This window comes from Musa acuminata, chromosome BXJ1-8 (assembly GCF_036884655.1).
Source record: "Musa acuminata AAA Group cultivar baxijiao chromosome BXJ1-8, Cavendish_Baxijiao_AAA, whole genome shotgun sequence".
NCBI lineage: Eukaryota > Viridiplantae > Streptophyta > Magnoliopsida > Zingiberales > Musaceae > Musa > Musa acuminata.
The window spans coordinates 12,443,795-12,457,724 of NC_088334.1; the positions used below are offsets into that span (position 1 = coordinate 12,443,795).

General features: G+C 40.7%; 1 protein-coding gene across 1 annotated transcript; it reads left to right on the plus strand.

Moving 5' to 3' along the window:
- Window positions 1-12,148: 12,148 nt before the first annotated feature.
- LOC103972544 (uncharacterized) lies at window positions 12,149-13,411 on the plus strand. Its single transcript, XM_065194173.1, has one exon. It carries the CDS (start codon window positions 12,149-12,151, stop codon window positions 13,409-13,411), a length of 1,263 nt encoding a protein of 420 aa, XP_065050245.1.
- The last annotated feature ends 519 nt before the right edge of the window (window positions 13,412-13,930 follow it).

Consider the following 13,930-nt stretch of genomic DNA (forward strand, 5'->3'; position numbering starts at 1 on the left):
TAACTATAGGAAGGAATCTTAATTAAATTTAAAATTTTTTAATCAGGGATTTAGGCATGAAGAATCGTAAGATGATTTAGTTTTAAATAAAGATTTAAGTAAAAAAATTAAATAATTAAGATTTATTCTTATGAATATACATTGAGTATCAAAATTTTGAAGAAATAAATCAATAGTACGTGACGAGCAGCCATTTAAATCAATAGGGTGGACAAGACTTTAATTGGACGAAAGCCGAGTAGCCATTTAGATCCATTATTACTAAAGAAACTACACTTGCCAAAAGAAATTGATTATACCAAAGAAACTGCAATTGCCCAAAAACAAAACAAATTCTGATGCAACAATACTAACACATCAAGTCATGAACTGACAACAAAAAAAATAAAGAGATAAACACTACTAGAAGTCCCTAATGGTAGCGAGATCGAACAATCGAGGGAAATGTCTTTAGTGATGGGATAAAAAAAATTATATAGTAAAATTAAATAAAAATTATAATCAAATAAGATACCAAGATTTACATTGAAAAACCTCTCTAACACGAAATGTAAAAATCACGAGATAAACTAGAAAAAATTTAATATAACAATAATGAATGTACACATCTCGGAGTCTCTTGCCTAAAACCCAAACAACCATCATAAGAGAATAATTAGGATACAAGGATTACGTTAGTGTGTACAATATCCAAAATTTCTGTAAGTGATTACTGATAGGGGTAATAATGGCGACATGACGTGTCGCCACGTCGGCCTCACCTGGGCGCCACTCTGCCCAAGGAGGAGGGCAATAATGTTGACTCGACATGTGCTGACGTCATCCACTCTCAGACAACGACTTCATCGTTGTCTGACCTCGCGCGCTTAACCGGGGCAGAGGAGGACGATGACCGATCCTCGCCCATACCCTACGGCAGTTCGGTTCTCCACGCAACGTCAATAGCAATGTCAGACACAATCTGAGGTACGATCCTACCTCCCGTAGGCAGGCACATCAGGTAATACTAAACTGCCCTATAAATACCCCCGAGTTCTAAACGAGGAGGGGACACTTCTTCACTAAGAAAAATTGCTTCCACATCATCTAACTTGATCGTCGGAGGGGTCGGGCCGAGCTTCCGACCCGACCTGTGTGCAGGAACAAGGGCGAGGTTGCACCTTCCCAGCGCCGCGGCGAGGCTTCACTCCCGACTACAACGTCCTGACCGGACCACCGTAACCGGCCACCCCAACTGTCCCGAGGAACGCCGCGCAAGATCCTCGCGCATTCGGACCCGAACCAAGCCGCGTCGGCCCTGAGGCCATGGCATACAGTTGTTTCCCGCAAAATTTTGGCGCTAGAAGGAGGGCCCCGAATGTCGAGCGATCAGCAGATCCACTCTAGCGAACCCGCAGCTATGGGGTTGCATCAGGTCAACACCCCAGAATAACATCCCCTACGTGATGAACCCCGAGACGAACGCCCCGCCACAACGTCGAAGCGCTACTGGCGGCTGTTCAACGACCCGGGTTTGTCGCCACCCGACGCCCCCGTCGGCCCGCCGCCTGTCTCGCCCGAAGCCTTCCACGATCTCGCTCACCAAGTCCGAGCACTGGCGGGCGTGGTGCAGACTATCATCCCACTTGTCTCCCAACCGACGCCCCCGCATGCAACCCAGCCTTTGCAACAGCGTGAGCCCCCTGCCCGGACGCATGCGCCGCTCCCCGAGCGCCCTATTTCGCCTCGAAACCAAACGGCCCAGCCCGGGGATTGAGAGGCGGAATGCACGTCGAGTCGCCCAGAGCCCGAGGCGCTATCCGCGGACTCGACGAACGCCCTGCGAGCCCGGTTGCGCCTCTTCAATCAACGCCTCGACGAAGTACAGCAGGAGGTTCGCAGGTCAAAGGGGGAGCTCGGAGCGGACGGACACCAAGGGTCCCTGTTTGCACCCGAAATACAAGATCAAGTGATTCCACCACACTTCCGACTCCTGTCGCTGGACGCCTATGACGGCGCCACTGACCCCGCGGATCACGTAGCTACATTTCGCGCCCAAATGGCGCTATATGGGACTTCTGACGCCTTGATGTACAGGGCGTTCCCAACGACCTTGAGGGGACCGGCCCGCGCGTGGTACAGCGGCCTGAAGACCGGGACCATCTCTTCCTTCGATCAGCTCGCCTGAGACTTCGAGCTCAACTTCCTGGCCTACGCCCGTCCGAAGCCATCCTTGGTGTTGCTCCTCGGACTCAATCAAAGGGAGGATGAGCCCCTCTCCTATTTTGTGAACCATTTTACGATGCAGATCCGAGGGTTCTAAGACGCTCACCCTTCTCTATTGATGCAGGCATTCATGATAGGCCTATGGCCTTCCTGTCACGCCCCCCTGAATTATCGCATTCAGGAAGTGTGACCCTGTCTAAAAATCAATAATATTATAATTGATCATCAATTCAATCCAGGATCCAATCTAACAATTTGAGGATACTAAGAATCATTCAAAAATCAATATTCACAATTCATAAACATGTACATTACATAAATCATAATCCACTTCACTTAGAGATTCACAAAATCCAAAGACAAGTCAACTAAACATCAACCACAACACAAATCCATAATTATAGAAGTATATACAATCACAAAAAGATAATTATTTACCATGAGTTCTTATCCTTACACATCTTAAACTTATCATTCCATACACATGAGCGGTCCTTTGACATTTTACAACACATAAGTATCAACAGATCCTTAACATTACATCAGAAGTAAAGTTTACTATACAACAAAAACCATCATCCAACAAAGATTAGCTTAAACATCTTCTAGCCTTTCACTGCTTTAACCCAATTCTAGCTTTTCAGTGCGTGACAAGCTACCCTGAAAAATTTATATAGCAACGGGGTGAGCATAAAGAGCTCAGCAAGCGTCTAACATATCCATGGCAATAGGAGAAGTTCAAGCAAGCTTAGTATCAAGATACAAAAGTATAAATACAAGTGTTCATTTGAAGTCATCTCTTTTGATATAAAATCACAAAGGTTTACCTCGTTCAAAAACAGGCATTAGACATAACAATAGGAGAAAGGAAATTAGAGCATTTCATTGGCAAAGGAAGCATTTAGGCATGTATCAAATGGCACATGAAGTATTTAGGTGCATATCCAAAGGTATAAGAGTGTTTGGGGGCATAATAATAACAAACGAAACACTTCAAAGTATAACAAGTGAACCGAATAATAAACACAAGCTTGTATGTCATTCTTGATGTAGCATGCATTCCATTTTTATCCAAAGCATAATATGAACTCATAAACAAAACTTTGGATATCATATCAATGAGCATAGATGGCGCTGTGGGACCACATACATAATGTGATTCATCCATTTCTGGATGACCACCAAGCATAAGTCTCCCACGTCTGGGAGTTCCATCCACCCACGTCTGAGTGAAGTCAATGGGGCCGGCAGAGCAATCGCGGGCTCTAAGCATAACTCCCTTTACCATTTCTGGCAAAGGTTCACAATATCCCACAAGACACCAGAGTACAAAAGGGTAGTATGAACAATAACATTGACACATATCAGAAACACATGCGGAACAACGAAGATATGCATGTGCCTTATCAAACAAGGAAATGCAAACAAAGCATTACATAATAAATTTCAGTTATACAATAATTTCAGGATGAACAATACAAGAACTTCAAAGGACTAATATAAAGCTCAATTGAAGAAGAATTTAGTAGAAATCATATTTACAATAGGATGAAAATTGAATAGGCAAAACCCAACAAAGTTTTCAACTATGACAGAATTTGAATGGTACGTTTTCTGAATTGTTCGAGTGACCAAACATACTCCAAATCACTAAAAATAGGTGTCATTGGAAAGCTGTTTCAATCTATTTTCAGATAAACTCAGATTCATAATTTTTTTGAGTTCTTAACAGGAAGTTACAACAAATAGAGTAAAGGAAGGTCAGAATTGATCATCCCTGTTTTGCAGACTTGATAGAATCGATTTAAATAGAAGTTTTAGAAGGCAAACATACTTCAAAATTTCCAACTAGGTGTCAAAAGAAAGATACACGAATCTAGTTTCCAAGGAACTAAGTTTTACTTAATTCAGAATTTTCTCTAGAGAGTTATGAGCAATTTAGTAACAGAAGGTCAGAAATTTCAATCCCTATTTTGCAGAATCTGTAGGGTTAATTGAAACAGAAGTCTTAGTAGTCATTTAAACTCCGAATCATTCAATCTTAGTGTCAAAATAAAGATATTTGAGTCTACTTTCAAATGGAATAGGTTTTGTCTAAATCAGAGTTTATTACAAAATGTTATGACCGAAATATTGAATAGAGGTCAGATTACCAAAAAAATTTCAGATTCATGGATTTGTATCAAAAGGAAAGAACGGTTTGGTACTAAGCTGAAATCTTTTGCATTATGAAGAATTAAAAGGAAAACAAAGATTAGGAGTTCTGTAGGAAGAGGTTAGAACACTTGCCTTAAACAAATTTGATTCCCAAATGGGGGGAGTTGATGCAAAACCTCAATCAAATCTTCTTCTTCAATTCCTCTTCTTCTTCTTCTTCCCTTCTCTTCTCTTCTTAAACTCACGTTGGATGCATCTGAAGGTTACATTTAGTTTCTCCTTTAATCTCTTACTTAATTACTTTTTGTTAACACAAGAGTTGTAAAGTTTCAAGGTGGCAAGCATGCATGAAAAGTGCTAGGTGTCATCCTTAGAGCAAACTTAGGTGGCACCATTAGGCTAGCTAGTGACACATGTCCACTAAATTTTTTTTTTTTTTTATAACTTAAATCTGAAACTTTCATAAATCATATTAAACTTCTATTATAATATTATTTAATATAAAAAATTATTAAATAATCCTCATATTTACAAATAAGCATTTATTAAATTTTTAAAAATGGGGGATATTACACTCTCCCCTTCTTAAAAGAAAATTTAGTCCTCTAAATTTATCATACCTCATTCATCGAAAAGATGAGGATAACCTTTCTTCATTTCTTCCTCTAGCTCCCAGGTCGTTTCATTTGTAGAATGATGCTTCCAAATTACTTTAACCAGAGTAATGATTCTATTTCTTAAGATCTTCTCTTTTTTATCAATAATCCGAATGGGCTCTTCCTTGTAAAATAAGTCTTTCTCAATCACAATCGGCTCATACTCAATGACATGAGAGGGATCAGGTATATACTTTCTGAGCATTGACACATGAAATATATCATGAATATGACACATCGATGGTGGTAAGGCAATCTTGTAAGCGACAGAGCCAATTCTTTCAAGGATCTCAAAAGGTCCAATGAACCTTGGGTTTAACTTTCCTTTCTTTCCAAATCTTGCAACGCCTTTGGAAGGGGAGACCTTTAGGAATACAAAATCCCCTACTTGGAACTCGATATCTCGTCTTCTGTTATCAGCATAGCTCTTTTGCCGACTCTGAGCAGCCTTTAGCCTTTTTATGATAACCTGAATCTTTTCAGTAGTCTCTTGTACTTTATCTGGTGCTAACAACTTCCTATCACCAACTTCTTCCCAACATATAGGCGTTCTGCATTTTCGCCCATACAATGCCTCATAAGGAGCCATCTGAATGCTCGAATGGTAACTATTATTGTAAGTGAACTCAATAAGAGAAATATCTTTATCCCATTCACCTCTCCAATCTATAACATAGGCTCTAAGCAAATCCTCAAGTACTTGAATTGTTCTTTCAGATTGACCATCGGTCTGAGGGTGATAGGCAGTGCTAAACTTTACTTTGGTGCCCATAGAATCTTGTAATCTCCTCCACAATCTAGAAAGAAATCTGGAGTCTCTATCTGAGATAATCTCCTTCGGGACACCATGAAGTCTTACTATTTCATCAACATACAAATCTGCAAGCTTATCAAGAGAATAAGTCATATTGATTGGTAAGAAATGTGCAGATTTGGTTAACCTATCAACAATGATCCAAATAACATCGTGCTTTCTAGAGGTTCTGGGTAGTCCTGAAACAAAGTCCATAGTAATGCATTCCCATTTCCATTCAGGAATATCTAAGGGCTGTAACAAACCTCCAGGTCTCTGGTGTTCTGCTTTGATTTGCTGACAAGTCAAACACCTTGAAACATATATTGCAATCTCCTTCTTCATGCCTTTCCACCAATAATGACTTTGGAGATCTCTGTACATTTTTGTGCTACCAGGATGCATAGTGTACTTTGAATTGTGGCCTTCGTTCAAAATTTGGTTCTTGATATCTGAGTCATTTGGAACACATATTCTATCCCCAAATCTCAATAGGCCATCATCTGAAATTTGAAAATTCAACTTCAATCCCTTTTCAACTTCATTCCTCAAGTATATTAAATGTGGATCTCGTAGTTGTCCTTCTTTAATTTGTTGAATGAGATCAGTTTGCACCTGGATAGAGGCCATCAACATTATTGAGTCTTGCCCTTTCCTTATTACATTTGAATCATAATTTCTTTCTAATAGCTTCCATTGCTTCACAACTAGACTAGCCATAAAACTTGTAGATTTTCTACTAAGTGCATCAGCTACAACATTTGCTTTACCTGGGTGATAACGGATGGTACAATCATAATCCTTCAGAAGTTCTATCCATCTTCGCTGCCTCATATTTAACTCCTTCTGTGTAAAAATATACTTTAAACTCTTGTGATCAGTGAAGATATCAAATGTCCGCCCATACAAGTAATGTCTCCAAATCTTTAGAGCAAAGATGATTGCTGCCAATTCCAAATCATGAGTCGGATAATTCAATTCATAATTCTTTAGCTGCCTTGAAGCATAAGCAATTACTTTCCCTTCTTGCATCAAAACACTTCCAAGGCCTTTTCTTGAAGCATCAGTATAAACTACAAATCCTTCATTACCACTTGGAATAGTGAGAATAGGGGCACTAGTTAATCTTCTTTTTAATTCTTGGAAACTTTGCTCACAATCACCACTCCATTCAAATTTCGCATTCTTTTGAGTCAGTTTGGTAAGGGGATGAGCAATTTGAGAAAATCCCTCCACAAATCTCCTGTAATAACCTGCCATGCCCAAGAAACTTCTAATTTCTGTTACATTTGTTGGCACTTCCCAATTAACTACTGCTTCCACCTTCTTTGGATCAACAGATATGCCCCTTCCTGAAATCACGTGGCCTAAGAAAGCAATTTCCTTCAACCAAAATTCACATTTGCTGAACTTTGCATACAGCTTCTTTTCTCTTAGTATAGATAATACATCTCTCAAGTGTTTATCATGCTCTTGATTACTTCTTGAATATACTAATATGTCATCAATGAATACAATTACACAATCATCTAAGAGTGGCTGAAATATTCTATTCATCAGTTCCATAAAAGCTGCAGGAGCATTAGTCAAGCCAAAAGGCATAACTAAAAATTCGTAGTGACCATATCGAGTCCTAAAGGCTGTTTTTGGAATATCCTCCTTCTTGACCTTCAACTGATAGTAACCTGATCTTAGATCAATCTTGGAGAATACTTGTGCACCCTGCAATTGATCAAACAAGTCATCAATCCTGGGTAGGGGATACTTGTTTTTTATGGTCACTTGATTCAACTGTCTATAATCAATACAAAGCCTCAACGTCCCATCCTTCTTCTTAACTAATAGCACTGGAGCACCCCACGGTGAGACGCTGGGTCGAATGAAACCCTTATCTAACAATTCTTGTATTTGCTTCTTCAATTCCTCGAGCTCGAGTGGTGCCATTCTGTAGGGTGGCTTAGATATTGGGGCTGTCCCAGGGACCAAATTAATAGCAAATTCTCCCTCTCTATCTGGAGATAAACCAGGCAATTCATCTGGAAATACATCAGGGAACTCTTTGACCACTGTAATTTCATTTAGGTGAGTTTCTTGATTTGAATGCTCCTTTACACACACAATGTAACAAAAACAACCTTTCTGCATAAGACGATAAGCTTGAAGTGTTGATATCAAGCAAGGAGGCAAATCATGCCTAATACCCTCAAAGTAAAATATAGGCTGATCTGGTATGCAGAAAGTAATTATTTTTGTATAGCAATCAATACTAGCATGATAGGAAGATAGCCAATCCATGCCAAGTATAATATCAAAACCTTGGATTTCTAGGAGTATCAAATTGGCAAGGAGTTCATGTTCTCCAATAGAAATCAAACAAGATGGATAAACCAGATTTGTAGTCAAGGAATCCCCAACAGCAGTAGTTACGTGTAGCAAATAATCTAGTGGTTTAGGTTGAATGCCCAAGTAACAAGCAAAATATTGTGAAACAAAAGACAAGTTGGAGCCAGGATCAAACAAAACTTTTGCATTTCTATTAGAAACATGTAGAATACCTTCAACCACTGATTTAGAGGCTCTGGAATCTTGTTCTGTGATAGCATATACTCTAGCATGGGCTGTCGGCTTAGGGAGTAGCGGCTCTTTCTTCTTGTTTAGTGGGCAGTCTCTGACTTTATGATCTAACTTTCCACAAGCAAAACAGGCTCCAGTCACCCGAAAACACTCACTTGTTTCATGATTACGTCCACATTTTGTACACGATAGAGTTCTTTGCGATGAAGTTCCTTCCTCAAATCTAGGTACCTTTACCTTCTTGTTACTTCTTTCTGCTTCATTTCCTCTCTTACTTTTACCAACAAACTTATCCTTGCTATTCTTGTCCCTGATTTCTTGGATCTCCTCCAAGTCTTTTTCAAGTATGAAAGCTCTTTCTACTACATCAGTGTATACTTGGAGTTTTAAAACTGATATCCGGCTTCTTATTGTCGGCCTTAATCCTCTTTCAAATCTTCTTGCTTTCCTATATTCATCATCAATCATATGTGTGGCAAATCTAGAGAGCTCGGTGAATTTAGACTCATATTTGGCTACTGTCAAATTTCCCTGGATGAGATTCAGGAATTCCAATTCTTTCTGCTCTCTGATACAATCTGGAAAATATTTATCATTGAACTTCTCTGTAAATACCTTCCAAGTGATTGGCTCCTGTCGAGCTTCAGAAATCCTCTTCATAGTTCGCCACCAGTGCTCAGCCTCTCCTTCTAGCATGAAGGTAGCAAGAGAAACCTTCTTATCATCTGGGCAATTTAAAACATCAAATATTTTCTCCATCCGCATCATCCATTGTTCTGCTACCATTGGATCAGGCTCACCACCAAAACTGGGAGGACTAAGCTTTTTAAACTGTTCAATTCCCAACCCAGTCTGGTTTGAATTCCCACCTTCATCATTTCTTCCCTGTCGGACTTGTTGTTGCATTACTTGTGTCATCGCCTCTAGAGTTTTCATAATTCTACTCAATTGATCAGAAGTAGATGCAACAGGAGAACCAGATGACCTTGTCATCCTTGCTTCCTAAAAATAACAAAAAAAAAACTTTTGATCAGTCTCTAAATAAAAATCACTAAACCTCAAAATTTATTACACATCTAGCATATCAAAATTCTTAGAAATCCTCAAATCATGCTCTGATACCAACTATGTCACGCCCCCCTGAATTATCGCATTCAGGAAGTGTGACCCTGTCTAAAAATCAATAATATTATAATTGATCATCAATTCAATCCAGGATCCAATCTAACAATTTGAGGATACTAAGAATCATTCAAAAATCAATATTCACAATTCATAAACATGTACATTACATAAATCATAATCCACTTCACTTAGAGATTCACAAAATCCAAAGACAAGTCAACTAAACATCAACCACAACACAAATCCATAATCATAGAAGTATATACAATCACAAAAAGATAATTATTTACCATGAGTTCTTATCCTTACACATCTTAAACTTATCATTCCATACACATGAGCGGTCCTTTGACATTTTACAACACATAAGTATCAACAGATCCTTAACATTACATCAGAAGTAAAGTTTACTATACAACAAAAACCATCATCCAACAAAGATTAGCTTAAACATCTTCTAGCCTTTCACTGCTTTAACCCAATTCTAGCTTTTCAGTGCGTGACAAGCTACCCTGAAAAATTTATATAGCAACGGGGTGAGCATAAAGAGCTCAGCAAGCGTCTAACATATCCATGGCAATAGGAGAAGTTCAAGCAAGCTTAGTATCAAGATACAAAAGTATAAATACAAGTGTTCATTTGAAGTCATCTCTTTTGATATAAAATCACAAAGGTTTACCTCGTTCAAAAACAGGCATTAGACATAACAATAGGAGAAAGGAAATTAGAGCATTTCATTGGCAAAGGAAGCATTTAGGCATGTATCAAATGGCACATGAAGTATTTAGGTGCATATCCAAAGGTATAAGAGTGTTTGGGGGCATAATAATGACAAACGAAACACTTCAAAGTATAACAAGTGAACCGAATAATAAACACAAGCTTGTATGTCATTCTTGATGTAGCATGCATTCCATTTTTATCCAAAGCATAATATGAACTCATAAACAAAACTTTGGATATCATATCAATGAGCATAGATGGCACTGTGGGACCACATACATAATGTGATTCATCCATTTCTGGATGACCACCAAGCATAAGTCTCCCACGTCTGGGAGTTCCATCCACCCACGTCTGAGTGAAGTCAATGGGGCCGGCAGAACAATCGCGGGCTCTAAGCATAACTCCCTTTACCATTTCTGGCAAAGGTTCACAATATCCCACAAGACACCAGAGTACAAAAGGGTAGTATGAACAATAACATTGACACATATCAGAAACACATGCGGAACAACGAAGATATGCATGTGCCTTATCAAACAAGGAAATGCAAACAAAGCATTACATAATAAATTTCAGTTATACAATAATTTCAGGATGAACAATACAAGAACTTCAAAGGACTAATATAAAGCTCAATTGAAGAAGAATTTAGTAGAAATCATATTTACAATAGGATGAAAATTGAATAGGCAAAACCCAACAAAGTTTTCAACTATGACAGAATTTGAATGGTACGTTTTCTGAATTGTTCGAGTGACCAAACATACTCCAAATCACTAAAAATAGGTGTCATTGGAAAGCTGTTTCAATCTATTTTCAGATAAACTCAGATTCATAATTTTTTTGAGTTCTTAACAGGAAGTTACAACAAATAGAGTAAAGGAAGGTCAGAATTGATCATCCCTGTTTTGCAGACTTGATAGAATCGATTTAAACAGAAGTTTTAGAAGGCAAACATACTTCAAAATTTCCAACTAGGTGTCAAAAGAAAGATACACGAATCTAGTTTCCAAGGAACTAAGTTTTGCTTAATTCAGAATTTTTTCTAGAGAGTTATGAGCAATTTAGTAACAGAAGGTCAGAAATTTCAATCCCTATTTTGCATAATCTGTAGGGTTAATTGAAACAGAAGTCTTAGTAGTCATTTAAACTCCGAATCATTCAATCTTAGTGTCAAAATAAAGATATTTGAGTCTACTTTCAAATGGAATAGGTTTTGTCTAAATCAGAGTTTACTACAAAATGTTATGACCGAAATATTGAATAGAGGTCAGATTACCAAAAAAATTTCAGATTCATGGATTTGTATCAAAAGGAAAGAACGGTTTGGTACTAAGCTGAAATCTTTTGCATTATGAAGAATTAAAAGGAAAACAAAGATTAGGAGTTCTGTAGGAAGAGGTTAGAACACTTGCCTTAAACAAATTTGATTCCCAAATGGGGGGAGTTGATGCAAAACCTCAATCAAATCTTCTTCTTCAATTCCTCTTCTTCTTCTTCTTCCCTTCTCTTCTCTTCTTAAACTCACGTTGGATGCAGCATCTGAAGGTTACATTTAGTTTCTCCTTTAATCTCTTACTTAATTACTTTTTGTTAACACAAGAGTTGTAAAGTTTCAAGGTGGCAAGCATGCATGAAAAGTGCTAGGTGTCATCCTTAGAGCAAACTTAGGTGGCACCATTAGGCTAGCTAGTGACACATGTCCACTAAATTTTTTTTTTTTTTATAACTTAAATCTGAAACTTTCATAAATCATATTAAACTTCTATTATAATATTATTTAATATAAAAAATTATTAAATAATCCTCATATTTACAAATAAGCATTTATTAAATTTTTAAAAATGGGGGATATTACACTTCCAGGTTCTTCTGGTCTCTAGTGGAGCGACCCCCCACGACGGTACCCGAGATGCTCCAGCGGGCGAGCCAGTTCGTCGCCGCAGAGACATGGATGGCCGGGAGGCGCGAAGAGCACAAGAGGGTCAAGCCGGAGCCGCCCCGGCAGCAGCAACCCGCTGCGTCTCGGCGTAGGTTGGACAGATCCGACCCGCCGACATCGAGGCCCCCTCTCCCTGCCTTGAACTCGTCCCGAACGGAAATATTCCTCCACATAAGGGAGAAGGGACTGCTCAAAGAGCCCTACCCGATGAGGAGTCCGCGGGCGCTGACGGACCAATCGAAGTACTGCCGCTTCCACCGGCAACATGGGCATGACACTGAACACTGTCGGGAGTTAAAAAGGCAGATCGAGAAGCTCATTCATAAGGGACACCTCGACCAGTACCTTCGGCCGAGTAAGGAACTTTCACCGCGCCCGGAGGGTCCCATCGAACGACACATCGACGTGATAGCTGGCGGCCCCGCATCTGGCGGGGATTCCATGACTAGAAGAAAGGCGTACGCCCAAGCTGCTCCGGCCGAAGCTCCCAGGCACGGGCCCGAGCCTGAGGTTACTTTCCCGGCCGGAACATCCGAACAAATCGAGCACGACGATGCGCTCGCGATATCGGCCAGGATTGCCAATGCACAAGTAAGAAGGATCATGGTCGATACCGGGAGCTCGGCCGACATACTCTACTTCGACGCCTTCCAAAAGCTTAGTTTATCCGGAGATAACATGAAGCCGATATTCTCGGCACTCACCAGATTCACCAGTGATTCAATCTCACCGCTGGGGGCGATCACTTTACCCTTGACCCTGGGAGCCCCACCGAGGTCGAAGACAGTGATGACCACCTTCTTAGTGATTGACCTCCCCGCTGCATACAACGTCATTCTCGGCCGGCCGACCCTCAACAAAATCAGAGTCGTCGTCTCAACCTACTACCAAACCGTGAAGTTCCTGACCCACGCCGGGACTGGGGAGGTCGCGGGAAGCCCCCGAGAATCCAGGCGCTGCTACCTGACCGTCGTCTCGTTACATAAGAGAGCAAGGGTCGAACCACCATTGGCGGACCCCCGGGAGGCGAAGAAGCCAGCCCCCTATCCTGAGCCGAGGGGGTCCACCATCGACTTGTCGCTGCTAGAGGGTCAGCCAGACCAAACGATCAAGATCGGATCGGAGCTACCCGAGCAGGAACAAAGGCAGCTCGTCGGCTTCTTGCAAGAAAACGTCGATGTCTTTGCCTGGTCACCATCAAACATGACTGGTGTCGACCCGGAGGTTGCGTAGCACCACCTCAATATCTCACCTGACGCTCGCCCGATAAAGCAAAAACCTAGACGGCAGGCCCCTGATCGGCAGCTCGCCATACGAGAAGAAGTGGGCCGACTTTTAGCGGCAGACTTCATAGAAGAAGTCAGATATCCCCGATGGCTATCCAATGTAGTCCTCGTCAAGAAACCTAATGGAAGCTGGAGGATATGCGTTGATTACACCAGTCTCAACAATGCATGCCCAAAGGATTGCTACCCCCTCCCAAAGGTCGACCAGTTGGTCGACGCTACAGCCGGACACACCCGCCTCTCATTTATGGACGCCTTCAAGGGATACAACCAGATCAGAATGGCACCCGAAGACCAAGAGCATACGACCTTTCTCACCGATCAAGGGGTTTACTTTTATAAGGTCATGCCCTTCGGATTGAAGAACGCCGGGGCTACATACCAGAGAACGGTGAACAAGATATTCGCTCACCAGATCGGGCGAAACATGGAAGTTTACGTCGACGACATGATTGTGAAAAGCCAA